Here is a 27,607-nt window from a genome sequence, read left to right as displayed (position 1 = left end):
CTGTCAGAGTTGGGAACCAAAGTAAATTATAAAATAGGATTTTGGAAATCACAAGAGCCACCATATTTGATTGAAATCAAAAATAATTTTGACAAATACCTCATTAATCTATATAAAGAGAATATTAAATCCTGCTTTCAGATCGAACTGAATTATCTTACGGGAACATTTCAGACAATTTTCTCAACCCACAAAAAAATGGAAATCTATACTCATCAGGAATTTCTTAATGAATTTTCAGCTTCATATGGAAATTATACATGGGTATTTACAGATGGTTCTTTAGATCCCGAGTCGAGGACAGTAGGTTTTGGGGTACACATACCTTCAATCAATTATAACTATGCATCCAGATTACATGAGCACACTCAAATATGCACTGCAGAAATTATTGCAATTAACAAGGCAGTATCTGTTTGTATTGAAAAAAATATTAAAGAAGCAATAATTTTTTCAGATGCTAAAAGTGCTATCCAAAAATTACATAACACCACCTGGGGGACAAACAACCATATTGTAAACCTAACTAAAAGACTTATTATTGAGTCAATGGAAGCAGGATTTAATATAATCTTAGCTTGGATTCCAGGCCATACTGGAGTAAAGGGGAATACAGAGGCTGATAAATTGGCAAATATAGGCAAGACTTTAAATGTTCCTGCAGACATTAAAATAGATAAATTTGACTTTTTGCCTTTTATTAAACAAAAAATTGTAAACGAGTTTAAAGTTGAATGGACAAAGCAGTTTAAAACTAAAGGGAAATGGTATCAACAATGCCAAAGTGATTTTTCTATAAACCCTTGGTTCCACAAATTCACGTTTGTGGATCGAAGGCACTTAACATCTATTATTAGAATGCGAACGGGCCATTGTCACACACCAGACCATTTGTTTAAAATTAATTGTAGTGATACTCCTTTTTGTGAATGTGGACAGATAGGAAGTATAACTCATATGTTACTTGAATGCCCAATTAACAAAACAAATCAATTTGACCTTTATCAGGAACTAGTTAATATAGGAAGTCCAACCCCTATTTCAATACAAAATCTCTTACATAATATTAATGACCAAACCTTAAGAAAGATCAATCAATTTTTAACAATATTTCAAATTAAAATATAAAATAAAAATAGTTATTTGAAAATCATATCACAATGAATTTAAAGAAGGGAATATGGAAAAATCCAGACCCTTTGAAAAGAGGATTCCCTTCCAGTTAGTCTAAATACGAGGACTGGCCAAGTACCTAAGAGGTGGAGGCCATGAAACTACAAGAAGAAGAAGGAAACAAGTCAACAAGTAGTGAAATTAAAATTTTAAATTAAAAAAAAACATAAAGAAGCATGGACAAGAAAGACAAAAAAGACCAACTAGATAAAAGAATTGTTTGCAAATACGGCGACAAATGTTATCAAAAAAATCCAGCGCATCATGAGAAATATAAACACCCGCCAAAAAGAAAGGTAACCTCGAACAAAAAAAAAACAAATTTTGTAAAATTTACCTGGCTATTATTATATCTTATATAAAAATTCTTTTGTTTTAGTCTCCACGATCTCCGCAACAGGCACTTAAAAAAATAAAAACGGATAAAGTAGAGCCATCAAAAGTAGACTCCGATGCTGAAGACTACAATATTGAGGATGATTCAAATACAAGTTCAGAGAGTATTCCAAAACCAACTAGTGTGAAGGTAAATCACGATGTTTCAGACACTGACTCTGATGATGATTCTGAAAGTAATCATAGTGAAACTGAAGACAATGGTAACAAAATGGAAGAAGACTCTAGTACGCAGGATACAAACACTGCAGATAGTGACAAAGAAGAAAATTTGATAGACAATAACACTAAAAATGGTACTTAAAGACAATATTTTTATGATATATTTTATATGTATTAAGCTGCTTTTATAGTGTTCTACACCTTTCCGTTCCTAATCTCCACTCCTTTCTACATAGTATGGCAGTCTTCATCTCTTAAATTTCTTTACATCACCTTGGAGATGCCCTTCATCCATGTGGTTGCTGGTCTTCCTTGTTTCGTTTTTTTGGGTCCGTTCTAAAACTTTTTTGAAGGTTCTTCTTTCCTCCATGTGTCTTACATACCCGAAACATACTAGCTATCATAACATACACTGTCTAATGTGTTTTTAATGTTTTTTTTAATAATTTCATTTCTTATGTGTTCTAGTGTAGATTTTATTGCTGGCCTCCTCCATCTCAAAGGCTAGTATCTTAGCTTTGTACTTCCTATATTTTTTGCCACAGCATCAAATTCAGAGCTCCTATCACCTGTCTTCCCTTTACTATTCTTCTTTTAATATATTCTTTGATTTGTCCTGTACTCCTTAGTTTTATTCCTACATATACATATTCATTGCAGCTTGCAATTGTCTCCTGTTCTCCGTTTCTTCCCTTCCTATGCATAGATATTGTGTTTATTTTGGTATTTACCTCAAGACTATTCTATATCCCTCTATTAGTTACGTTGCCATTGCCATATATTCAAGATCTTCCTTGTCCTGTGTAATTACATTTGGACGGGATTCTGCAGAAAGGAACCAAACCACAAATATGTATTTTTCCTATTTACAGTTTCATAGGTTGTAAAATACCCCGTAGATACTTGTTCAGAAAAAAACCAAGCCACACACGATATATACCATCCTCTATGAGCGAAAGAACCAACCAACATTATCGTTGCAGCATGACAGCGTTCTGCAGAAAAGATCCATGTGGGTTGGTTCCTTTATCCAAATTCACTTAAGTTATTTTGCAGAAAGAAACCAAGCTACAAAAGTGGATTTTTTTTTAAACAACTGTTTTTAATTCACGGGACTTCCAGATAGTCTAGGCGCCAGAGGGGTCACTGTGTCATATTAAATTCTGATGGACAAACTCAACGGTTTCTTATGGATTTTTGGCTGCTCATTACGAATTTCGAGGGGGATTTCGATCCGAGTGGTCAAAAAATTGTTATAAACAATTTAATTGTTTATAAATTGTTTATAAGGCTCTGGCTCATAAACTAAAAGTGATAAAAAAATGTTTCAAATAAAATTTGTACCTTAATAAAAAACGAATAAATAACCGTTTACTAAACTTAAATCTAACAATTGGAACTCAAGATATTGTAAAATTAGTGCACAATGCAAATTGCAAATTGCAAAATAAGTATTTTTCGAAGCTTTATCGATCGTAACTCGGCTTCTATGCATGCAAATGAGCCTTAGAAGGTGTCGTTTTAAAGCTTAATTAACAGGCTTCCAAACAAAGTTTGTTAAATTACTTGATCTTAATTTGTTTTAAAGTTATACCCGTTTGAAGTTACAATTTTCTTAAAAATATTGTACATTCATTTGTTTATAAGGGTTTCAAGCAAATTTGAGCTATAAACATTTATACTTTAATGAACAATAATGATAGAAAAATTCAAAAGGAACAATTTGAGGTTACGAAAATGTTCATAAGCTTACTTTTGGCCAAGTTGTCGATATTTTAATGGCGCGCTATGAGGCGGAAGATCGGCTTACAGTCAATTAAGTATTTTTCGACGCTTTATCGATCGTAACTCGGCTTCTACTCAGTAAAATGAGCTTTTCATGGTCTCATTTTAAAGCTTAATTAATAGACTTCCAAACAAAGTTGTCAAATTACTTTATCTTCATTTGTTCTAAAGTTATACTCGTTTGAAGTTATAATTTTCTTAAATAATTTGTACATTAATTTTTGTATAAGGGTTTTTAGTAAATTTGAGCAATAAACATTTATACTTTAATTAAAACTAATAATAGAAAAACTAAGAAGGTGTATTTTGAGTTTAGGAAAGTGTTCGTAGGTTTATTTTTGGCCAAGATATTGATAATATAATAGCACGCTCTGAGGCTCAAGATCAACTCACAGTCAAGTAATAAATATCATGGTAAATATACCGATCGACTGCTCTCGTGTTACACTATTTTGCTCAGGAAGCCTTGACTATTCTTAATATGTCTATCAATGTCTACAATAATATAATATACTACTGTCAATTCTGTCTATTTATTACAACAAAGTCATTGTCTCTTAATAGTGTAATGTGATATTGATTCGTTGCAATAATGAATAATTTAGTTAATAATAAATTATGTATTATATGTCAAAAAAATATCAACATCAAAGTGTCTTCTACTGAGAACGGTTGTGCACGTATAATTGAAACAGCAAATGTTCGTAAAGATTTTTCTCTTGTTTTCTTTTGTTGAAGGAGGCGTTTCTTTTGTTAAAGATATGCCACCAACAACAAACTCAATCCACACGAGCATTTTATGTGGTGTACACACAATTAATGTGCCTCGAAGATTCTGCAAAAGAACTTGATCCACTTGTATATGGATATCTTATAGATAATGAAATTCTGAAGCCCCAAAAAGTTTTAATTTTAATGCCTTCAAAATCAGATTTAGTACCACCATGTGTCTGTAAAAATTGCTCGAAGAATTTATGCAGATGTAAAAAAGCTGAGATTCCCTGTATATCTCGATGCAGATGTATGAAAGAAAATGTTTGTAAAAATAGTAATAATAAATAATATCAACTCACTTTTTAGTTATATTTCTGAAATATTAGTTTTTAATGTGTTTTTTTTTCTCATTTAGTACAAAAAATTGAAGACAAATTAAATAGAATGAAAGGAGATACGAGATACAGTATGATGATTTAATTATAAGAAGTATATGATAAAATTTTATTAGGATCTTCAAAAATGAAAAATGAAGATAACGTATACATATATACATAGAAATTATAATTTGCATCGAGATCTTAGCGTGTGAACCTTTACGCTGTGAGCCAATCTTGCGCCTCATAGCGTGCCATTAAAATATTGACATCTTAGCCAAAAATAAACTTACGAACAGTTTCATAAGCTCAAATTGTTCCTTTTGAGTTTTTCTATCATTATTGTTAATTAAAGTATAAATGTTTATAGCTCAAATTTGCTTGAAACCCTTATAACAAATGAATGTACAATATTTTTAAGAAAATTATAACTTCAAACGGGTATAACTTTAAAACAAATGAAGATCAAATAATTTAACAAACTTTGTTTGGAAGTCTCTTAATTAAGCTTTAAAAGGACACCTTATAAGGCTCATTTACATGCGTAGAAGCCGAGTTACGATCGATAAAGCTTCGAAAAATACTTATTTTGCAATTTGCATTGTGCACTAATTTTACAATATCTTGAGCTCTAATCGTCGGATTTAAGTTTAGTAAACGGTTATTTCTTCGTTTTTTATTAAGAAACAAATTTTATTTGAAACATTTTTTTGTATATTTTTTAGTTTATGAGCCTAAACAATTTATAAACAATTAAATTGTTTATAACAATTTTTTGACCACTCGTATCGAAATCCCCCCTCGAAATTCGTAATCAGCAGCCAAAAATCTATAAGAAACTGTTGAGTTTGTCCATCAGAATTGAAAATGACACGGTGACGTCTATTTGGTGCCTAGACTAAGAACAAATTATTAAATCCCAGTAATTTCTTAGATTATACGCTTGATTATGTAACTCAATAATGGAAAATAAATGTTTGTTAACCTTGACTTCACTTAGTTGTCATGCAGAACGGAACCAAGCCACAAAAGTGGATTTTTTTTAAACGACTGTTTTCTTGAATTCACAGGACTTCTAGATTTTGAAATCGAACAAATTATTAAATCCCATTAATTTCATATTAACATTTTTTTATATTATACGCCTGATTATGTAGCTCAACAATGGAAAATAAATGTTTGTTAACTTTGAATTCACTTAAGTTATTTTGCAGAAGGGAACCAACCCACAAAAATGGATTTTTTTTTACAACAACAACTGTTTTCTTGAATCAAACAGTATGTGTGAAATCAAATCTAATGCATATATTTACGATTTTAATGTTAAACCATGAATATTTTTAATAGAGAATTTTAAATTTTATCGTAAAGTGTTTGGCTAATACAGTAGAACCTCGATTATCCGTCAGGGCACTGGACCAAGGGTATGACGGATAACCGAAAAGACAGTTAACAGAACATTAAAAAAAATTAAAATTTCATAGTAGGTATAACTCTCAAATTTCATTTGTATGTTTTGTTTGACAATATAAGAGGGATTTGTGTTCGTACAATCTAATCAATTTAAAATATTCTGAAATCCTTGTTTGTTTTACTGTTGCTTCACATTTTGCGACTGCTGAATTTCTTAATCAGCATAAGATCATACAATCTACAGTAGGAAAAATGAAAGAATACCCATGAAGGAACATATAAAACACGCTGTATTTTCCTGTCACTGTGTCATACAAAAAATTGGCCAGCGCAAGTACATGTAATAATTATTATTACATGTACTTATGCTGGGCAATTTTCTTTGTGACACGGTGACAGGAAAACACAGCGTGTTTTATATGTTCGTTCATGGGTATTCTTTCATTTTTCCGACTGTATGTACTTTATTGGCTTCTTCTTGTTGAGAATACCACTCGATGAATTATTGCATGTGCGATGCAGCTTTTCTAGATTATTTACGCAAATCTTTGTCAGTTACAATAGGTTCATCAATCTACAGTCAAATTCCAAGTCTGTGTCAGCTTCCGAATCTGTTTGGTCCGCCTTTGTTGCCATTTCAACGATTTCTTTATCTGTCAGCAATGGATAGCCGTTTGTGTCCTCATCACAAATCAACTTAACTTTTTTTTCATTAAAATTTTTCCTTACGTAATCAATACAACGTTTGTATGTACCCTGACAGTTAACAGAGGTGACGGTTAATGGAGAGACGGATAATCGAGGTTCCACTGTATCTCAGTTTTAACAAAGTGTGGTTTGGATCCTTTCTGTAGAATCCTGTCCATTTGGTCATCTACATAGTTCATTGTATCTCCTATTAGTAGTTCAAAGTCGTTGCACTTCTTCTTCCATTATCTCAGGGCTTCATCTTATGAAATGAAATATTTAATTTATCATATAGACTAAGAGATTCTATTTTTTTTATATGTATGTAGTTGTAGGCACCGATAATGATGATAGTGAAGACACTAAGGACAAAACATATTCAAGTAAAGAAAAAGAATGGAACAGTATAATAAAAGACAAATTTCTGGTAGACATGCCTCCAGATTTCTTTCAATTCTGGGATTTTTGTGAGAAACAAGCCCCCAAAAGTCCTTCGGAAGCTTTGAGTAAAGTTGGTATATTTTTAGTTGGACCATATGATGTACTAGCAGGTAGATGAATATTTTTACATAAATGTACATATAATTCTTGTATTAGGGTACATCCAAAATGAGCACTGGTTTTCGGAGTTAAACCTGCACAGAGTTGATGTGCGAATAATAGAGAGAGAGAGAGAAAATTAATTGTATTTAGGCAGGTCTGGCCAAAATACACCTGCGCGCTAGTAATCTGACTCAAATGTTTACCAGAATGTGCCTTCCATTCTGGTTTCAGGTACCTGACGCCGATAAATATTCCATGCTACACTGATCAGTCAGTGCTCTATACTATCGGCGCAAAAACCAGCATTCATAATGGCCATATCATACTAGTTGGAATCTGAATCTGACTACCAGCTTGCATCTTGGATTTACCCTAACTTTAAAAGCATCAAGTATGTACTGTATGTTTCTTGTTCTTAAGTCTTTGGCAAATCCTTTTTTACCCCAGGAAGCAAAGCTGGAAAAGCTCTTGAAAACTTTTAAGTGCTTCGTTTCTTGGGGCAAAAAAATATAAATATTGTATTTAAATTGCCAATTGCTAGTTGACAAATAATAGTCGAGGCATTGAAGGATTGAAGTGTCGATTTTTTTGCAGTAAGACGGATTTTAATGCGGATTGGTGCGTTGGATTCGTGAGAATGTCAGGAAATTTTGTGAACTAATGTAATGAATAAGAAATCTCAAATTGCATTTGTGCATAAGAGAAGTGCATTTCAAAAATGCATTTCGGTAAATAGTGGGAAAAATTGACTCAATTTTCTTACTCGGGGGTTTTTGGGGTCGCTGAAAACGAATATGAGGTCGGCGAGAGTGTGCAATCTACCTGGTGCCTGCAGCGGGTTTAATAAACGTCTTCCTCTGGAGTATTGTGGTAATTTATCATATAATTGGCTTAAACTCATTACTCGGGGTTTTTTGGGGTCGCTGAAAATGAATATGAGGTCGGCGAGAGTGTGCAAAGTACCTGGTGCCTGCAGCGGGTGTAATAAATGTCTTCCTCTGGAGTATTATGGTAATTTATCATATAATTGGCTTAAACTCATTACTCGGGGGGTTTTTGGGGTCGCTGAAAACGAATATGAGGTCGCCGAGAGTGTGCAAACTACCTGGTGCCTGCAGCGGGTGTAATAAACGTCTTCCTCTGGAGTATTATGGTAATTTATCATATAATTAGTTTAAACTCGTTACTCGGGGTTTTTTGGGGTAATCTATTTTCTTCGATGTAACTATAGTGATCGAAAAGGGTGGTATTTTTATTATAAATAAACATAAATTTTTATTATTATAATATATTTATGATTAAAAAAGTTCATTATACAAAATTTATCGTAATTTATCTTTAAAATTCATTTTCTTCATCATTATCATCTTCTTCTTCATTATTGCCTTCCTCTCTCGAGTCCAATGCAATATTTGTGCAATCAGAGCCTGCATAATTTTTGCAGGCTAAATTACAAACTAACCCATGCTTCCTGCACCCGCATATGTTGCCGCAGTCTGACTTACAACTACAAAATATTAAATTTAAAATGTATGGAGGACCAGGTGGCTGAGTCATTCTAACTGGAATTAGTACATTATTTTGTAATTCCCATCCCCAATCGGTTGGGTTCATGTTACTGTCCTCTCCATGCAGCCAAATTTGTGTTTGTAAATATACCCTTTTTAAATGCTGACAATACAAAAAATAATTTTTTCAACAACAGTCTTTTTATTTTTGGCAATAGCCATTAAGTACATTATGTATCTAGTAATTTTCTCTCAAAGCAAAACCACATCATTCACTTGCGCCTTAATTCAAACTGCTTTAAATGATAGAAATTAGAATTTAGTCGTTGCGATATTTATTTTCAGCGACCGCAAAGACTCCCGAGTAACAAGTTTGGGCCAATTATTTAACAAATTACCATAATAGTCCAGAGGAAGACGTTTATTACACCTGCTGCAGGCACCAGGTAGTTTGCACACTCACGCCGACCTCATATTCATTTTCAGCGACCCCAAGAACCCCCGAGTAATAAGTTTAAGCCAATTATATGATAAATTACCACAATACTCCAGAGGAAGACGTTTATTACACCCGCTGCAGGCACCAGGTAGTTTGCACACTCTCGCCGACCTCATATTCATTTTCAGCGACCCCAAAAACCACCGAGTAATGAGTTTAAGCCAATTATATGATAAATTACCACAATACTCCAGAGGAAGACGTTTATTACACCCGCTGTAGGCACCAGGTAGTTTGTACACTCTCGCCGACCTCATATTCGTCTTCAGCGACCCCAAAAACCCCCGAGTAAGAAAATTGAGTCAATTTTTCCCACTATTTACCGAAATGCATTTTTCTTATGCACAAATGCAATTTGAGATTTCTTATTCATTACATTACAAAGTTTCCTGACATTCTCACGAATCCAACGCACCAAACTGCATTAAAATCCGTCTTACTGCGCCAAAAATCGACAGTAAGGCCTATTTTTGTGCTTCAATGCCTCGACTATAAATAATATTTGGGATCTGACTTCTTATTAAGAGATATTAATTACTTAATTTTATTTTCATATATCTCACACAAATTTCTAGTATCAATGACATAGATAAAGTAACTAATTTACTTTATATTATTTAAGGCAAATTTTCAAAAGTTGACAAACCACCAGAAGATTATTTAATCCACTGGAGATATTACAGAGATCCACCAGAGCTACAAACAGTATTAAGGAGTGATGATGCAAATGGATATCATATAGGATATTTTCGGGATGCTCCAGACAAAACTCCAGTCCTCTTGGTCTCAAATGCTCCACAAAAGAATGGAATTTTAACTCCTATGGGTGGAAATATCTTCGCAGCCGTTAAGTAAGTGAGAATTTGTGAGATGTATTGTCTTAGTTCCTTTTAAGATTGTCGATGTGGTACTTTGCAATTTCTTTAAGTTTATTTAGGTGGAATATACCAATTAGAAAAAGTAGAAAGAAAAAAAGTAAATGGGTTGAGTTTTTTAGAAAAAATGAATAGAAAATGTTGTTCTGAAGCTATTTCCTTGTGGCATTTTTATGAATAACTATTTAGTGGGAAATAAGCCACAATTAAATTGAAAATATAATTTTATTAACGTTTCGAAGCCCAAATCGGGTTTCGTTGTCAAAATACAAAATACTACTAAAATAAACAAAAATGTTGTTGTTAAGTAAAAAAAATTCTTCTAATAATTTATTTAATCGACTCATTTATATTGGCAATTCAGACGTATATTATACATTTTAAAGAAGAAGACTTTAAAATGATATCGCCAATATTTATGAGTTGCGTTCCTGGGACGACTTTACTAAAAGATAGTTCATTCGATTACATGAAATCAATCCCAATTCAAGAATATCCATCACAAAAAAATCATAGCATATGATTTGTCTTTAAAAAGACCAACAAATGCAACGATGACAATAAAATTCTCGCGTTAGAGACTCCATAGTAAATCACGAGGGAAAACCAGGAAAAAACCTCGTGGTACTATCCCGACATCGTAAGTATTTAGTCTTACATTTAATTTACTTTCAAAAAACTAATACCAAATTCTGACTTTAATATGTTTAAATTATAAATAATATTAATAATACATAGATATACAATAAGTAATACTAAAATATAAAATTTGTACTAACTCGACATGTTATTGACTTACTAATCGTGGTATTTTCTTTCTATTGACTTCCTCTTTCAGTATGAGTAACCACATCCTACTGCATTCTACCGAGGAATTTGCTACACAATTGGTTTCATTTAGCATAATTAGAGCCACTTCTTTGATTTTTCTCTTTTTACTATCTGATTCTTTCAGGACTATACTTGAATCTCTCCACTGAACTGTATGTTCATTACCCCATGCGTGTTGACATATTTGAGATCTATCAAATTCTCTATTTTTAATATAAGACTGATGTTCACTTATTCTAACGTTTAATGGTCTTGATGTTTCACCTAAATAAAATTGTTCGCATTCACAAGGTATTTTATAAATGCAATTCTTTGTTCTTTCTTGTTCATTGTTAGGTTTACTTTTAGATAGAATAGATCTCAATGTGTTTGTTGTTTTGAATGTTGTTGAAATGTTGAATTTATTTCCTATTGTTTTAAGTTTCTCGGATAGTCCTTTTATATATGGTATTGATATTTTCCTCGTATTATTTGTTGTGAATCTTGTAGGATCCCGTTCTAAGTTGTTCTGTTCCATTCGATCCAATCTTGATAATTCCTTATTTATAAACGATAAAGGATAATCATTTTTTAATAAAACAGATGTTAACAATTGTTTTTCTTCTAAAAATGAATTTTCGTTAGAACAAGTAATTTTGGCTCTATCATATAAGGATTTAATGATTCCCTTTTTAATGTTGATGTTGTGATTTGATTTGTAATTGAGATATCTGTTGGTGTGTGTTGGTTTTCTATACACTTGAGTCTCATATCCAGTATCCTTCTTTGAGACTAAAACATCGAGGAAAGGCAAAGTGTTAGTGTATTCCTTTTCCATTGTAAATTTTATTGTCTCTTCTTGATCGTTTATAATATTCAGGAATGTATCCAACAATTCTGATCTATGAGGCCATATTGAAAACATATCATCTGCATATCTCAACCATACTGTGGGTTTTAAATTTTGTTTAGAAATGATATTAGTTTCGAAATCGTCCATAAATATATTAGCCAATAATGGAGATAAAGAAGAGCCCATTGCTAAACCAAAATTTTGTTTATAGAATTCATTATTTAGTTGAAAATAGGTATTATTAGTACATCAATAACTCCATTATAGCTGATACATTTAGTCTTATCCTAGTTGTCAATGTATTATCATTCTCTAATTTCGTTTTGATTATGTTTAAAGTTTTATCTAATGGCACATTTGTAAATAAATCAGAATAAAATCTGAAAGAATCAGATAGTAAAAAGAGAAAAATCAAAGAAGCGGCTCTAATTATGCTAAATGAAACCAATTGTGTCGCAAATTCCTCGGTAGAAAGCAGTAGGATGTGGTTACCCATACTGAAAGAGGAAGTCAATAGAAAGAAAATACCACGATTAGTAAGTCAATAACATATCGAGTTAGTAAAAATTTTATATTTTAGTATTACTTATTGTATATCTATGTATTATTAATATTATTTATAATTTAAACATATTAAAGTCAGAATTTGGTATTAGTTTTTTGAAAGTAAATTAAATGTAAGACCAAATACTTACGATGTCGGGATAGTATCACGAGGTTTTTTCCTGGTTTTCCCTCGTGATTTACTATGGAGTCTCTAACGCGAGAATTTTACTGTCATCGTTGCATTTGTTTGTCTTTTTAAAGACAAATCACATGCTATGATTTTTTTGTGACGGATATTCTTGAGTTGGGATTGATTTCATGTAATCGAATGAACTATCTTTTAGTAAAGTCATCCCAGGAACGCAACTCATAAATATTGGCGATATCATTTTAAAGTCTTCTACTTTAAAATGTATAATATACGTCTGAATTGCCAATATAAATGAGTCAGATTAAATAAATTATTACAAGAATTTTTTTACTTAGCAACAACATTTTTCTTTATTTTAGTAGTATTTTGTATTTTGACAACGAAACCCGATTTGGGCTTCGAAACGTTAATAAAATTATTTTTTCAATTTAATTGTGGCTTATTTCCCACTAAATAGTTATTCATGAATAGAAAAGATTTCTTCTTGTATATTCTTAAATATTAATATGTATAACCTTTTACATACATATATCTTTTTCAGTTTGTACTTGGAAGATCTGAAGAAAAGCGGGAATCCATTCAGGAAAATGGCAGTTGGTGGCATACAAACAGCTCTAACAAAAGAAGCTCAACGATTGGGTATTGATTTGTCAAGAAAAACCAAAGCCATTGTTGCAAGAGAGAAGAAAATAGTTACTAGAAGCTTCAATAAAATTGGTCTGTGTGTTCCTTATAATAAAAAGTAAGTTTTCTTTTCTTCACTTCTTCATGTACCATGTCCTTTCAGAACGTTGGTTACTATCAAGGCTATCTTAATTTTATTCACTGCCACCCTAAATAACATGCTTGTATCAATACCATACCAATCTCGCAAGTTTTTCAATCATGGAGTCCTTCTTCGTCCTGGACTGCCTTTGCCTGCTATTTTCACTTGCATAATATTTTGTAGCAACTTATATTTTTGGGACCTCTTAGATCTGGATCCCGCGTATGAAAAAAAAGTTGATCAATAGCTAGCTGAAAATTTGTTAATAGCTTAACGGTGTCTAGTTGGACAAACTTTGATGTATGGGAACACTGGAATAGCGGAAGTTTTAATTGTGGAACAGGTTAAAAATTTGGAACGTCAGACTACAAAAACGTCCCATGTATTTTGTCAGGCAGAACTTCCAATTGATTTGTTACCCTTTCATTAAACTATCATGCAAAAATCAGGCTGCTATTTATCACCTGTCATAATTCCTCTCATTTGACATGTCCTACGCGTCGGACTTATTAAAATGCCCAGTTGGTAATAAATAGCAGTCTGATTTTTGCATGAGAGTTTAATGAAAAGGTAACAAATCAATTGGAAGTTTTGTCTGACAAAATACATGGGACATTTTCGTAGTCTGACGTTCCAAATTGTTAACCTGTTCCACAATTAAAACTTCCCTTGTTTCAGTGTTCCCATACATCAAAGTTTGTCCGACTAGACACCCTTAAGATATTAAAAAAATTTCCGCTTGCTGATAATCAATTTTTTTTTTCATAAGCGGGATCCAGACCTATCTCATTACATGTCCGAAATACTCCAAGCATTTTTGCTTTAGAGATAATTTTGTCTGAGTTTAATAAAATAGAAAATGTTTAATTTTAATTTTCTTTAAAATGTCTTTTCCCATATGGTACTTCTGTGTTATAATAATTTCCTGTATTTTGGTAATATTTTTAATGAGAATGCATCTTTTATGTGGAAAGTATCTGATTTTACTTGAGTAAAAACAATATTTATTATATTCCATAACATATTCAATATTATTCATTGTTACATTTCTTTATTTATAAAGCTGAACAAGCCTAGGGCTGAAAAGTTTAATTTTCCATTACAATTACTATTCACATTTATTTATATAAAATACATTTAATATTTCTTATAGTCTTTCCATAGATTTCTTAACTGCTTCCTTCCATTGATTTATGAAAAGTTTTCTGTTCACTTCTCAATATTCATTTTTTGTAAGTCTTCATATAGGCTGTCCTTTTATCTTTCTTGGCCTACATTAACTTCTTTTTTGTATTGGCTTTCGTGATAGTATCATTTTTGGCATTCCTCCTTTTCCCATTCTTTCAATGTGTTCATTATATTGTTCTTCAAGTTCTTTATTATTCAAATAAAATAAAAAGGAAACGATTCCTCTCATTGGCTGTATACCATAATAAAAATACTTACTAAGGAAGTAAAACTTCTCTTGTAGGTAGATGGTATATAAATTTATTAAAAAGGCCTAGCCGGGTAAGATAATGAAAACTGCCCCCAACTCGATTCGAATTCCATATAGGTCACCGTTTAGCATATATAGTGAAACTCACTTTCTGAAATTTTTAGCCCCCTAGGTGGTCATGTGATCCACCTAGAGCCTAATTAGGGTTTTTATGTTTTTATTTTTTTATCTCAGCTGCATCGAGAACTAGCGAAAAACTTTAAATAAAAAAGTTGTAAGCTTTAAAAAGTTATCTCCAAAAATTTTTTTTAATTTTTGGCGGGAAATTTAAATTTTAGAACAATTTTAAAATTTTAAATGAGCATAAAAAAATAACTAAGACATTCGTTTTCACCAAAAAAATATATAACGTGTATTTTTGCATAATATTTCACCCTAAATTTGTTCAAATTTTTAAAATTGGTGAAACGCACCTTTAAAAATAAAAAACCGCATTTTTTCGTTTTTTTTTTCGTTTTTGATACAATTTTATACATGTTTTTCAAAAAAGGTAACACCGTCACTAAAATAGGTAAAAAACTGAAAAATAATTGGGGTTTGCTTAATAAAAATTTTTTGTAACGCCATTCATTTTCAAGATACAGGGCGTTGAAGAAATCAAAATTTTACACATTTTTTACGATTTTGCCGAAACTACTGGCAACATTGTAATAAAACTTGGAGGGTTTTAAAAGGTAGTTATTCTGCATATTTTGACATACAATTAAGGATTTGATATTCATTATTGGCGCGCATAGGGGTAATGGTCTGAACTTTTCAAAGAAAAAAATAGTTTTGCGATAAAAAAATTATCTTCTTATTTTTTCAAACGACTCGCCGTTTTGCTGCAAAAAATGAAATATCTTAACGCTTCCAAAGTATTCGAATTAGTCTTTATAATGGATGTACGCGTTTATTGTATGTATGTAGATGTAAAAACTACTAGAAGTTCGAATACTTTGTAAGGGTTAAGATGTTTTATTTTTTGAATAAAAATGGCACGTCGTATGAAAAAATAGAAAGATAGATTTTTTGTCACAAATTGAACGAGGAATTCAAAAACGATTGTTAATTTGAAATATGTCAGTGGCGTACTATCTTTTTTCTTTAAAAAGTTCAGACCATTACCCCTATGCGCGCCAATGATAAATATAAAATTCTTAATTGTATGTCAAAAAATGCACAACAACTACCTCTTAAAACTCGCCAAATTTTATTACAATGTTGCCAGTAGTTTCGTCAAAATCGTAAAAAATGTGTAAAATTTTATTTTCTTCAACGCCCTGTATCTTGAAAATGGATGGCATTACAAAAAATTTTTATTAAGCAAACCCCAATTATTTTTCAGTTTTTTACCTATGCTAGTGACGGTGTGACCTTTTTTGAAAAATATGTATAAAATTGTATCAAAAAACGAAAAAAAAAAACCGAAAAAACTGGTTTTTTATTTTAAATTTTAAAAATTTGAAAAAATTCAGGGTGAAATATTATGCAAAAATACACGTTATGTATATATTTTTTTCGTGAAAACGAATGTCTTAGTTATTTTTTTATACTCATTTAAAATTTTAAAATCGTTCTAAAATTTAATTTCCCTCCAAAAATTAAAAAAAAACGGATTTTTTTCGGACATAACTTTTTAAAGCTTACAACTTTTTTATTTAAAGTTTTTCGCTAGTTCTCGATGCGGCTGAGATAAAAAATAAAAACTCTAATTAGGCTCTAGGTGGGTCACATGACCACCTAGGGGGCTAAAAATTTCAGAAAGTTAGTTGCACTATATATGCTAAACGGTGACCTATATGGAATTCGAATCGAGTTGGGGGCAGTTTTCATCATCTTACCCGGCTAGGCCCTTTTTATTCTAAAAAGATCCAAATTGGATTAAAGTGGGTACATCACTAGTACAAAACAACAAACGTTTTCGGCCTAATCAGTCCATCATCAGGTTGAAAATTCAGATCCAAAGTAGTTGGAACTAGCTACACAGTTGGGTCGAATGACCTTAACATTACAGAAATTAAGCCATTTCGGCTACAACAATGTCGACAATAAGTCGTTGTTAATAGAATACAATTAGACAGACTATATTCAATTTGATGATGGACTGATTAGTCCGAAAACGTTTGTTGTTTTGTACTAGTGATGTACCCACTTTAATCCAATTTGGATCTTTTTAATCAACTATTTATAATGGGAAATAATCCACAATTTTACCAAAAAAAAAAAGATTTTATTAACGTTTCGAAGCCCAAATCGGGTTTCATTGTCATAATACAAAATACTACTAAAATAAACAAAAATGTTGTTGCTAAGTAAAAAAATTTTTCTAATAATTTATTTAATCTGACTCATTTATATTGGCAATTCAGACGTATATTATACATTTTAAAGTAGAAGACTTTAAAATGATATCGTCAATATTTATGAGTTGCGTTCCTGTTTTTTTACTTAGTTTTTTTACTTAGCAACAAACCCGATTTGGGCTTCGAAACGTTAATAAAATCTTTTTTTGGTAAAATTGTGGCTTATTTCCCAATATAAATAGTTGATTATAAAAATGCCACAAGGAAATAGTTTCAGAACAACATTAGATCTTTTTAGAATAAAGATTTTAATAAATTTATATAGGGCCGGCGTAGCCGAGTGGTAGTGTGCTAGGCTAGCGTGCCGGTGGTCCGGAGTTCAAATCCTACCGCCGGCAAGAACAACTAGACATTTTTAAAATGTTTATAGGCCCCAGGTCGACTCAGCCTGAATAAAATGAGTACCTTGGGTAAAACCAGGGGTAATAATAGGCGGTTGAAGCGTAGCACTGGCCCTGTTACCTTCCTTGTATACCGTAGGCCCTAGATATAGCAGACTACCCTGCTATACTCCCAAAGCCACGTGAGCGGTATAAAACGGGAGACTATTATTATTAAAAATTTATATACCATCTACCTACAAGAGAAGTTTTACTTCTTTAGTAAGTTCTTTATTATTCCTTCTTCTCCATTGACCATCTATTTTGACGCCTCCATATCTTTCTCTTTTTTCCTCTCCCATCTTTCTAAAAGGTCTTTTTCTGATTTTTCAATCACCCACGTTTTGTCGTTGCATAATATGTAGGTAGCTGTAGGATTCTGCATTCCAACCTAAAAGAGAATTTTCTCTTTTGTTTAAATAGATGTCGTTAATGCGTTCAGGAGCAAATAATTGTTTATTAGTAGATAGCCAGATTTATCTCGCTTCAGGGTACACGGTACACCAGTGATTCTCAACCTGTGGGGCGCGCCCCCCTAGGGGGGCGCGCTTTTAGCAATAGGGGGCGTGAAAATATCAAAAAAAAAATACCTAAAACATTGACTAATTTACTAAAATCAAAGCAAAACAAAATTTTGACAAACAAAAAAATAAAATACCCATGAACAAGGAGCTATACATAGTTATGAGCACTGAATACTAAATCAACAAGTTACAAGTAACGTAAATTAGTGACTTCCTTGGGCCTGTTTTGCAGAGCAAAGCTTATCGAAACAGGGTGTAATATTAGAAATAGACGCTCTCAGTAATTTCTCTATATTTAGCTGCGATCTATATTTGGTCTTTAAATCAGCCATCGCGGAAAATCCTGTTTCGCAAAGGTAGGATGGTGAAAACGGTAATAGTATACGGAACGCTCTGGTTTTCAGTGCAGAAAACTCATCATTTAAACCTGCCTAAAATTCAAAGAGGGATCTAATATTAAACTGTTTCTTGATTTCGGCATTTGCTGTGAAGTCTATGAAGGTTTATTCTTCTGCAGTAGAGAGCTCTTCGGGTGTAATTTGAGACGGATTCCCGACCCACTCATAACTATTAGGTAATACGTATTAATTGGTCGTCGGCAAAAAAGTATCTTAAAATTTTTTTGTCAGCATTGCTAAATGATTTTCAATGGTTACAAAAACAACTTTCACGTGTTGTTCTTCAACCTGGTAAGTTTTAAAACATTCATCCACATTTTCAAATATTTCTAGGTTTTTTGCTTTAAATGTCTGCTCCACAATTTCAATTTTTTACAGAAAGCGTTAACTTTATCATTCGTATCAAATATGTGTATTGGCCCCTTGAAGTTGTAAGTTCAAAATATTTAGTTTCTCGAATATATCAACCAAGTAACTCAATTTCATCAAAAATAAACCATCGTGAAACATCTTGGCTTGCGCCTTCTTTTCTTCTTCTAGAAAAATGGCGATTTCATGTCTTAATTCAAAACACGTTGTAACAATTTCCCACGTAATAACCAGCTTGCCTCACAATAAAATAATAATGCTGAATGTACCGCATCCATGTCTTTGCAAAGTACAGAAAAGATTCTAGTTTTTAAAGGTCTCATTTTTATGTAGATAGTTAACTATTGTTACAACCGTAGTTAGCACAATATTCAAGCCAGAGCTTCTCTGTTGATCATACAGTGTGTCCATATACACATTGGAGACTTTTGTTTCACAAGCGGGTGTAGACTTACCGGACATAGTACGAGCACCATCGGTGCATATTAAAACGCAATTCTTCCACTCCATTTTTGCTTCATTTATATAATCATTTAACATAGCAAATAATGCAAGCGACTTTGCTATCAATTCTATTGGTTTGCAGAAAAGTAGTTCTACTACTGATCTGCCATCACAAAATCGAACGTAGGCAACAAAATGAGCATATTTATTGCTACTGTTGCCTCATCAAGCTGAATCGAAAACAGCTTTTCCCGCAACTTCCTGATTAGCTGATCCTGTACATATTCAGCTATATCATCAATTCGGCGGGCAACAGTATCATTTGATAGAGGTATAAACTCCAATTTTTTAGCAAAATTATCTCCAAACACAGTTTCTACAATTTTGATTGCATTTGGTAATATAAGATCTTCACCAATAGTGTTAGGCTTTTTAGATCTGGCTATTTAATATGAGACTTTATAAGAGGCAAGTAAAACTATTTCATTCACAGTCAAAGTTTTAATTTTAACTCGAAGAATTATTCTCGGGGTTTGTTGATGTACTCACTATGAAGCGTTTCCCAATGTCTTTTTAGTTTATTAGGTTTCATGCTGCTCAAGATATATTATTATTGCATAGATATATTGTTATTGAACGAGGGGGGCCCGGTGAAAATAATTATGGAAAATTGGGGCGCAAATGGTAAAACGTTGAGAAACGCTGGGGTACATCACAGGCGGTTCTGATGACTCTAAAAAAAGATGAAACATGTCAACCGATGGTGGCGGCATCTGAATCGAATTAAATCTAAAGCTGTCTTTCCTTAGATTTCTTTCTCTTTCTTTCTTTCTTTCTTTCTCCCCTTCCTTATACCCTTTCAGGTGTCGGATTTGGGTTTAGTATTTGATTTTTCATTATTGTTATTACTATTACTACTACTATTTATACAACCTATACTACCAATATTTCCACCACCCATCCTATTTCTATTATTATGTTTAACATTTGAATTCATAAACCTAATCTTATCACTAATCAAGTCTATACTTTTATTTTCATTGTCCAGTGTATTCGTAATTTCCTTGTTTTCTGATCCTTGTCTGGCCTCTACTTCATCTCTTCTCTGTCGCTCTGCTAGTTTTTTGGACTCGCTTCCTCCACTACTTTTTCCTCATTGTAGTTCCATCTCCATTCCTTACCATCCACTGTAATTTTGTTGTACCCAATTTTCACTGTTTTTCCTTTATCTCTTATCTCCCTTGCTTTGTATCTTAGCGATTTCATTTTTTCTCTCTCTTTTTTTGTAAGGTCCTCTGTTATCCATATTTTCTTGGGTTCAACATTCTTTAGTATGTTCCTATTTCGTAGAATGGCTGTTTTTTCTTCTCCGTTTCCTAGTTCTATTAAGCATGTTCTAATTCCAATCTTACATGCTCTTTTAATATTAATATTTAGTCCTAAATGCTTTCCAATCATATTGGTTGCTCTTTCTTTCAGTGCTGTGTCGTGCCAATCGTCAGTATATATTTCTAACCCACTAATAATTAAATTATTTTTCTTTTTGTCTTTATCTATTATTTCTATTGTTCGTTGGAGTTCCTTTATATCTTCTGTTATCTTTTTATTTTCTTTTTTAATCAATTCATTTTCTTCTAGTCTTGTCTTTTTTAAGTCCATTCAGTTTTCATTTTTTTGATTTCTAGTTTTATATTATTTTTCTACAACCGTGTTAAAAATGCCAATTTTAGCACTCCATACGTGCGTTAAGAATGCTACTTTAAGTTACTAGTGCTTTAAAAAAATTTTAAGGCACTGCAGTTCGTATTGACCGTATATGCAATTTTGATGTAATGTAAAAAAATGTAAAATTGGAATGTCAGTCAAGTTCAAGTAAAAGTTTTTGTATATATTGTTCTGTAATTACGTTTGTAGAAAAAATATTGTATGATATGCGTGTTAAAAAGTACATTTTTAAGGCACTCATGTGAATTGCAGAACTCGCTTTCGCTCATTCTGCAAACTTTCACATGCGTGCCTTAAACGTGTACTTTTAACACTTATATCATAAATAACTATTATTTCTTCATTATTTTGTTTTATCTCTTCTTTTAGTTCTTTTATATCACTTCTGGTCTCCTTATTTTCTTCCTTCATTTCTGTTTTTAAGTTATTTATTTCTGTTTTAATATCCTGTTTCAGTTCTGCTAATATTTTCTTTATTTCATTCATTTCTTGTTTTTCTTTGTCGTCTTTTTGGGGTGGTGTTCTTATTGTTGACTTACTTTTCTTAAATACTTCCTCTTTGTCAAACGAATTATCATGCTCCGGTTTGCTCCTTTTATTGTTCATTCTAGTGGGACTATACCCGTAACCTTACTTTATTTAAAGTTGGCGTTAGGCAGTGCCTTCCACCTCGGCGGTTAAGAGAAAACACTACCTACCAACTTTAATTTAATTTATCTTCCACCTGATTAAATTTTCCAAAGCCGTCCCTGACTTTTATATTTAATTTTGCTAAATGGCTGGTCTTAATCTATTCTCGACAAGTTTTTTGTTCGTGGTTTATTTTAATTAGTTTTTGATTATTACTGGATTTTTGATTTTATAAATATTAATCTAGGCATGCATTAACTTACAATTTTTTTGAAGACTTTTGCGTTATATCTTACTCTGCATTTTTCTTTAACTATTTATCTTATTTTTAATATTTTATTATTTGTTTATACCACTTAATTTTTAATTTTTATGAGAGCTAAATTTTTCACGTTGTTCGCTTTCGATTTCCAGGACCGGACCTTCTTTAGATTTAAAAAAAAACTTATTAACTTTTAGGTCACAGGTGGGGTATAGAGAACTGGCCCAAACGAATAAAGAACTAGAAGCAAACCTAAATAGACTAGACCAAGCAAAGACTAAAGCAGAACAAGACAAATGCTTCTCTGACCTACAGCCAGTATTCACCTATACCAGCATTGCCTCTGATGAATGTGACTTTGGTACGGGTATTGAGCTGGGCTGGAATATTATCAGTCATGGTACGGACCGTTTGAATGCAACTGCTGGACGGTTCTTGGCTTCCAATTACAGGTTGTTCAACATGGAAGCTTTTGCAAAGATAGCAGAGGCGCACATGAAAAATAGGCGAAAGGGAAATAAATTGAGTATTATATGATTTTGTAAAATAAAAATATATGTAAAAATTCTTTGTTTTTATTAAAAATGATTTTATTTGTAAATATTTGTAGACTAAGTAGACCTATGGTTAGCATAGTATTCGATTGTAATTTTAGATGTATCGGGTGTCCCAATAAGAATGGCCCTCGGCCATATCTCAGGAACCGTTTATAGTACCGTTTTGAGAAAAAAAAAAATATTTATAAAAAAAGTTGCCTCGGGAAAAGCCTGGAAATTATTTTCATAATTGTAGGTCCACCGCTAGAGGGCGTAATTGAATATCAAAAATTAAAAAATCAAAATTTTCCAAAATTTACCTAATAAAAGGGCACTGGAAATCCAATCATCGTATTCTTCATACAATTCCGCGCATATTTGATTTCACAAGTTTAAGTCTACCTTTGTAAATAAGAGGTGGGGTGAGTGGGAACCTTCTTATGAAAAAATGGCTGTAAGTCCGGTTCTGCTAAATCGAATTTTGCATACTTGGTCTTGTTAAAAACAGCTCTTTTTCCTTCGTCCAGTTCCTTCGTTGTGGCATTGAGCTCCGTACACGAAGCGTTTAGGATTGCAAATCTCCTCGTCTTGTACGACTCTCGTCGCTTGCGATCCGTAGTGCACGAGAAAGTTCGAGTGAGACGCACGTTTCCAGTCATAATAGGTAGTTTATTTTACTTGTTTCCTTCGTTTTTTGTTGTCTTTTGCGCTCAATGAAATTTACTTTTATTTAAAAATCGATGCATCTTATGTTCGTTGATTGTAGTACACTTCGCGTCATATAAAACTGATACACTTTTTTTTCCCAATGTAAACCTGGGTTCAGACTGACAATTATTGTTCGTGAATCACTTCGTTGCACAGATAACGGAATTGCACTAAATCTAAATACAAAAAAATAACGTTTAAAATGTATATTTCGAATTGTAATACATATATATTTAAATTCCATACTTGTTCACCGTAAAAGTTTTTCATTTTGTATTAATTTCAAATTAAATTTTTAATTTTTCCAGTGTGTTTTATTTATTCTACACAACTTAATGCAGTTTTGTCCTACAATTTACGAGAAAGCAATCACACCTCTCGATTTGACATTAAACATAATAATTTAAAGTCATGTCAAGATTTATATCTGTCATTATTTTTGAATTGAAATATTTTCATAAATTTTAATAAAACATGAATCAATGTATGGATACTTAATTGAGATGACGGAAAATTACCATTGTTTTAGTTTTTAGTATATTAAAAAATGAGGTCTGTCGCTCAGCCCCGTTTTTACCTAGTTTGATATAATATTTTCGTTGAACTGGCAACGTTGCCCTAGAAATTAGAATGACACTTGTGACAAGATCAACTTACACAACTTGAAAAACACGATTTTCGGTTATAAGAGTTGTACCATAGAGGTATATATTAACATAGAGGGAGCCTACCTTCCGCGCTTCCTGACGACAAGATCTCATGGACTGGTTTGCTGCATCTCTTTCTAACACATTGTATCGAAAATCTATGATGACATTCAGTGTGAATATAGGCACGGAAGAGGAGGACAACTGTAGCAGCTTTACTATGCGTAAGAGTGAAACAGCACTAATCCAAATAAAAAAGATGGTGTCGTCACTTCGCTTTGAATGACACTCTCTCTATGCTAATATATAACTCTATGAGTTGTACCAGTTTTTTTTGACGCGAAGTGACATACTACCTACCAACTTTGTGGAAATATATTGTTTGTAATATAAAATTCAGAAAACATTGAACTTTTGTTTCTAGGTGTGTAATATAATATAAAATTCGTTAGGGAAGTAGAAAAATGTCCTCAATATAATGCTCATTGTATTCAAATTATACTAAAAATGTAACAATACCGTACTTTTCATAGATCGAAATAGTCGTTTTGGTTGATATATAAAAAATGCGTTCTTCTTGGTTGGAAGATGTGAGCAAACTGAATCGACTAGTGTGCGGAGAACAATCGCTTGTGCCGCAGCCGCAGGGTTCGTACAAGACGAGCAAGACGCGCGAACTTCGAGACGTGTCTTCGATCGACCCACGTGCGGACTGCCTAAGAGTCTTATTTTCGAAATAGCCTAATAAGTAGTATGCCAGCTAGTAGACGTTATTTATTTATTTTCGGAAATCTAGTTTTCTTTGGAGAATATTAAATACAAGTATGCATTTTAATCCTGTATTACAAAATTAGACCAAATTATCAACATAATACCGAAAACCGCATGTCGATACCTTTTTTCTATCTCGAGATATCTTAAGAAACGTGTAAATTTTAAACAACTGTTAATGTCACCGGTAAACGAACTTTACCGATGAAAACAAATAAACATTTACCAGATGTAAACGTATATAATTAATTAAAACAAACAACACTATAAAATATAACAAAGAAAAAAAAGCAACTACTTTCTTAGTGACGACCTAAATGTTCAAATTGTTGGCCATCATTTTCGATGCAAGCATTTGAATGGCGTTTCGTATTCTCTAGATTCTAGATCATGTTTTCTCGAGTAGTGGGCCTAGCAGCAAAAACAAGACTAAGAAAACACTAAGACTAAGTAAGTAGTTGCTTTTATTTTTGTTATATTTTATAGTGTTGTTTGTCTTATTGTTGTTTTAATTAATCATATACGTTTACATCTGGAAAATGTTTATTTGTTTTTTCCATAGCACACTACTTTTCCTTAACCTCGTTTACCGGTGACCGTAACAGTTATGTTTAAAATTTACACGTTTCTTAAGATATCTTGAGATAGAAAAAAGGTACCGACATGCGGTTTTCGGTATTATGTTGCTAATTTGGTCTTATTTTGTAATACCAAGATTAAAAATGCATACTTGTATTTAATATTTTCCAAAGAAAGCTAGATTTCTGAAAATAATTAAATAACGTCTCCTAGCTTGCATATTACTTATTAGGCTATTTCGAAAATAAGACACTTACATTGACGAAACAGAGCTGTTTTCAACAAGACTAAGTATGCAAAATTTGATTTAGCAGAACCGGACTTACAGCCATTTTTTCATAAGAAGGTTCCCACTCACCCCACCTCATATTTGCAAAGGTAGACTTAAACTTGTGAAATCAAATATGCGCAGAATTGTATGAAGAATACGATGATTGGATTTCCAGTGCCCTTTCGTTAGGTAAATTTTGGAAAATTTTGATTTTTTAATTTTTGATATTCAATTACGCCCTCTAGCGGTGGACCTACAATTATGAAAATAATTTCCAGGCTTTTCCCGAGGCAACTTTTGTTATATATTTTTTCTCAAAGCTGTACTATAAACGGTTCCTGAGATATGTCAGTACACTTGATTACTTTCTACCAATCGTATCCCAGCGAGTAACGGACGGGACCGGTATTTTACCAGTGTTATCGATTATCGTTATCTGTATGAAGCGTTTTAAGGGTGTAAGGGTGAGGAGAAGATAGAAGATGAAACAAAGGGAGGTATAATGGAGGTAAAATATGTAATGTATGTCATTAACAAATATCGAATGCGAGAACCCTCTATTTTTATCTAGATCTATATCTATACCTACACAAAATATATACCTACTGAGAAATACGATTCTTGATATTACCGGTACTCAAATACAAAAGTAATCATAGTAATCAAATCATTTTTATCCCTTAAACAGATCGGTGAAGGTCGTTGTTATATCGGAATACCTATACAAAATACCTACCTACTGAGAAATATGATTCTCGATATGATTACCAGTACTCAAATACAAAAGTAATCAAAGTAACGATTACTGTAAATGATTACTTTATACAAAAGTAACGATTTGTAACGAATACTCGAAAGTAACTATAATCAACCTAGTGCTAAGGAACATATATTTAAATTAGACCTTAAGTTAAGCTTTGAATAGTTCGAATTTTTTGTCCGAAGTATATATACGACTCAACTTTTTCTATTGCTATTGCCCAGAGTAGAAATTCGTTTGTTAGATATTTAGTTTTTGCTAGATTTACTTTTAATCATATATTTAGGTCTAATGGCAGTTTGCTATTACTTCAACATCCTCGGCAAATCTCAGATGGTTGTTTTTTGCCGTCTATCGTCACTTCTTTATTTGCCTATTATATATAGTTCAAACGTATCTTCTAGAGCTATAATAAAACACTATCTTGTGAAAATAGAAAAAGAACATAAATAGCTATGCAAAAGTTTAGCTTTATCTTAGTCCTTATAAGTACCTATCCATGCTGATTGAAGATGCACCCTTATCTAGTATCTCGCTTATTTTCCAGATAGGCCCATCAAATACAATATGGAAATATTCGTTACAGAACGTTTTATTCAAATGTGTGTAACCATATATACAAGGTGTTCCATTTAAATTAACAAAGTTAACATCTGCGGCCATTTTGTTTGCACCTTCTTTATTTTTCGATTATAATTTTCAAAAACTACATAAAAAATCGTGTAACTTTTGTATTTTACATTTTTTTCTAATTCTGTAAATAAATCAGTTGATAGGGGGGTCAAAATATAGTGAATAACCCTGTACGTTCTCACGTGTTTTTACGAATCAGGAAAAATGTGAATATCTTAACCGATTTACTATTATTTATCGAGGAAATTTATTTATAGAATATTTCTAATTTTAGCCGGATGACGGGTGTCTGTTGCTTAAAATAACCATTCTTTGAGTGCCAGAAATGCAATTTTTTGTTCCTATTTTACTTATAAAATAAACTTTATGGATATTATAAACTTTCACAAATGAGGTTACGATTGAAATTATGATAATAAATAATTATTATTATTATTACCCGTTTTATTAAATACCTATAAAACCTGATAGTAGGGGAGGAAAGTATGCTAAATGTGCAGTCACTCTAGCGCTTTCAGGACCTATTGGGTTATGACGAGTAGGTCCTAAAACCAAAAAAAGTTAAGTAAAGTTTTCCATTTAAGAGGGGACTTTTCATTTTTTAATTTAGTTTTCCATTTTCAAAAATAATCGTTTTTTTTTTATTATAGCGTCATATAACAAATAATTGGAAAAATGTTTCAAATAAAAGTTTTTTATTTTTACGTAAGGAATCCAAATCTGCAATAAAAATTGGGGCTCCTATTTAAGATTTTAAAGTTACCCTCCACCCCGTCCTTGGGGAGTCGTGTTTGGTATCATTCAATCAATTTTTCAAAAATATTGAATACGTGTATTTTGCAGTTTTTCGATCTGATGTTCATTTCGCG

The 27,607-nt window shown here is 32.2% G+C and overlaps 1 protein-coding gene across 2 annotated transcripts; it reads left to right on the top strand.

Moving 5' to 3' along the window:
* Window positions 1–1,270: 1,270 nt before the first annotated feature.
* Window positions 1,271–22,398, top strand: LOC114340352 (histone PARylation factor 1). 2 transcript variants are annotated; one of them, XM_050652147.1, is made up of 6 exons: window positions 1,271–1,469; window positions 1,553–1,865; window positions 7,043–7,258; window positions 9,880–10,108; window positions 13,034–13,234; window positions 22,031–22,398. In XM_050652147.1, exons 1-6 carry the CDS (start codon window positions 1,350–1,352, stop codon window positions 22,368–22,370), a joined length of 1,419 nt encoding a protein of 472 aa, XP_050508104.1. In that variant the 5' UTR covers window positions 1,271–1,349; the 3' UTR covers window positions 22,371–22,398. The 2 variants fall into 2 exon arrangements, with proteins under 2 accessions (XP_050508104.1, XP_050508097.1); XM_050652140.1 differs by having other exon boundaries at window positions 7,037–7,258.
* The last annotated feature ends 5,209 nt before the right edge of the window (window positions 22,399–27,607 follow it).

Source organism: Diabrotica virgifera, chromosome 1, assembly GCF_917563875.1.
Source record: "Diabrotica virgifera virgifera chromosome 1, PGI_DIABVI_V3a".
Lineage (NCBI taxonomy): Eukaryota > Metazoa > Arthropoda > Insecta > Coleoptera > Chrysomelidae > Diabrotica > Diabrotica virgifera.
Note: the sequence above shows the minus strand (reverse complement) of the source record. Positions and strands in the feature narration are given on the sequence as shown.

Excerpts from the sequence above, each read along its gene's own strand:
- LOC114340352 (XM_050652140.1), top strand. The coding sequence starts at position 1,350 with ATGGACAAGAAAGACAAAAAAGACCAACTAGATAAAAGAATTGTTTGC. Across the intron at positions 1,866-7,036 it reads AGACAATAACACTAAAAATG|TTGTAGGCACCGATAATGAT; the intron begins GTACTTAAAGAC and ends ATATGTATGTAG. Across the intron at positions 10,109-13,033 it reads AATATCTTCGCAGCCGTTAA|TTTGTACTTGGAAGATCTGA; the intron begins GTAAGTGAGAAT and ends TATCTTTTTCAG.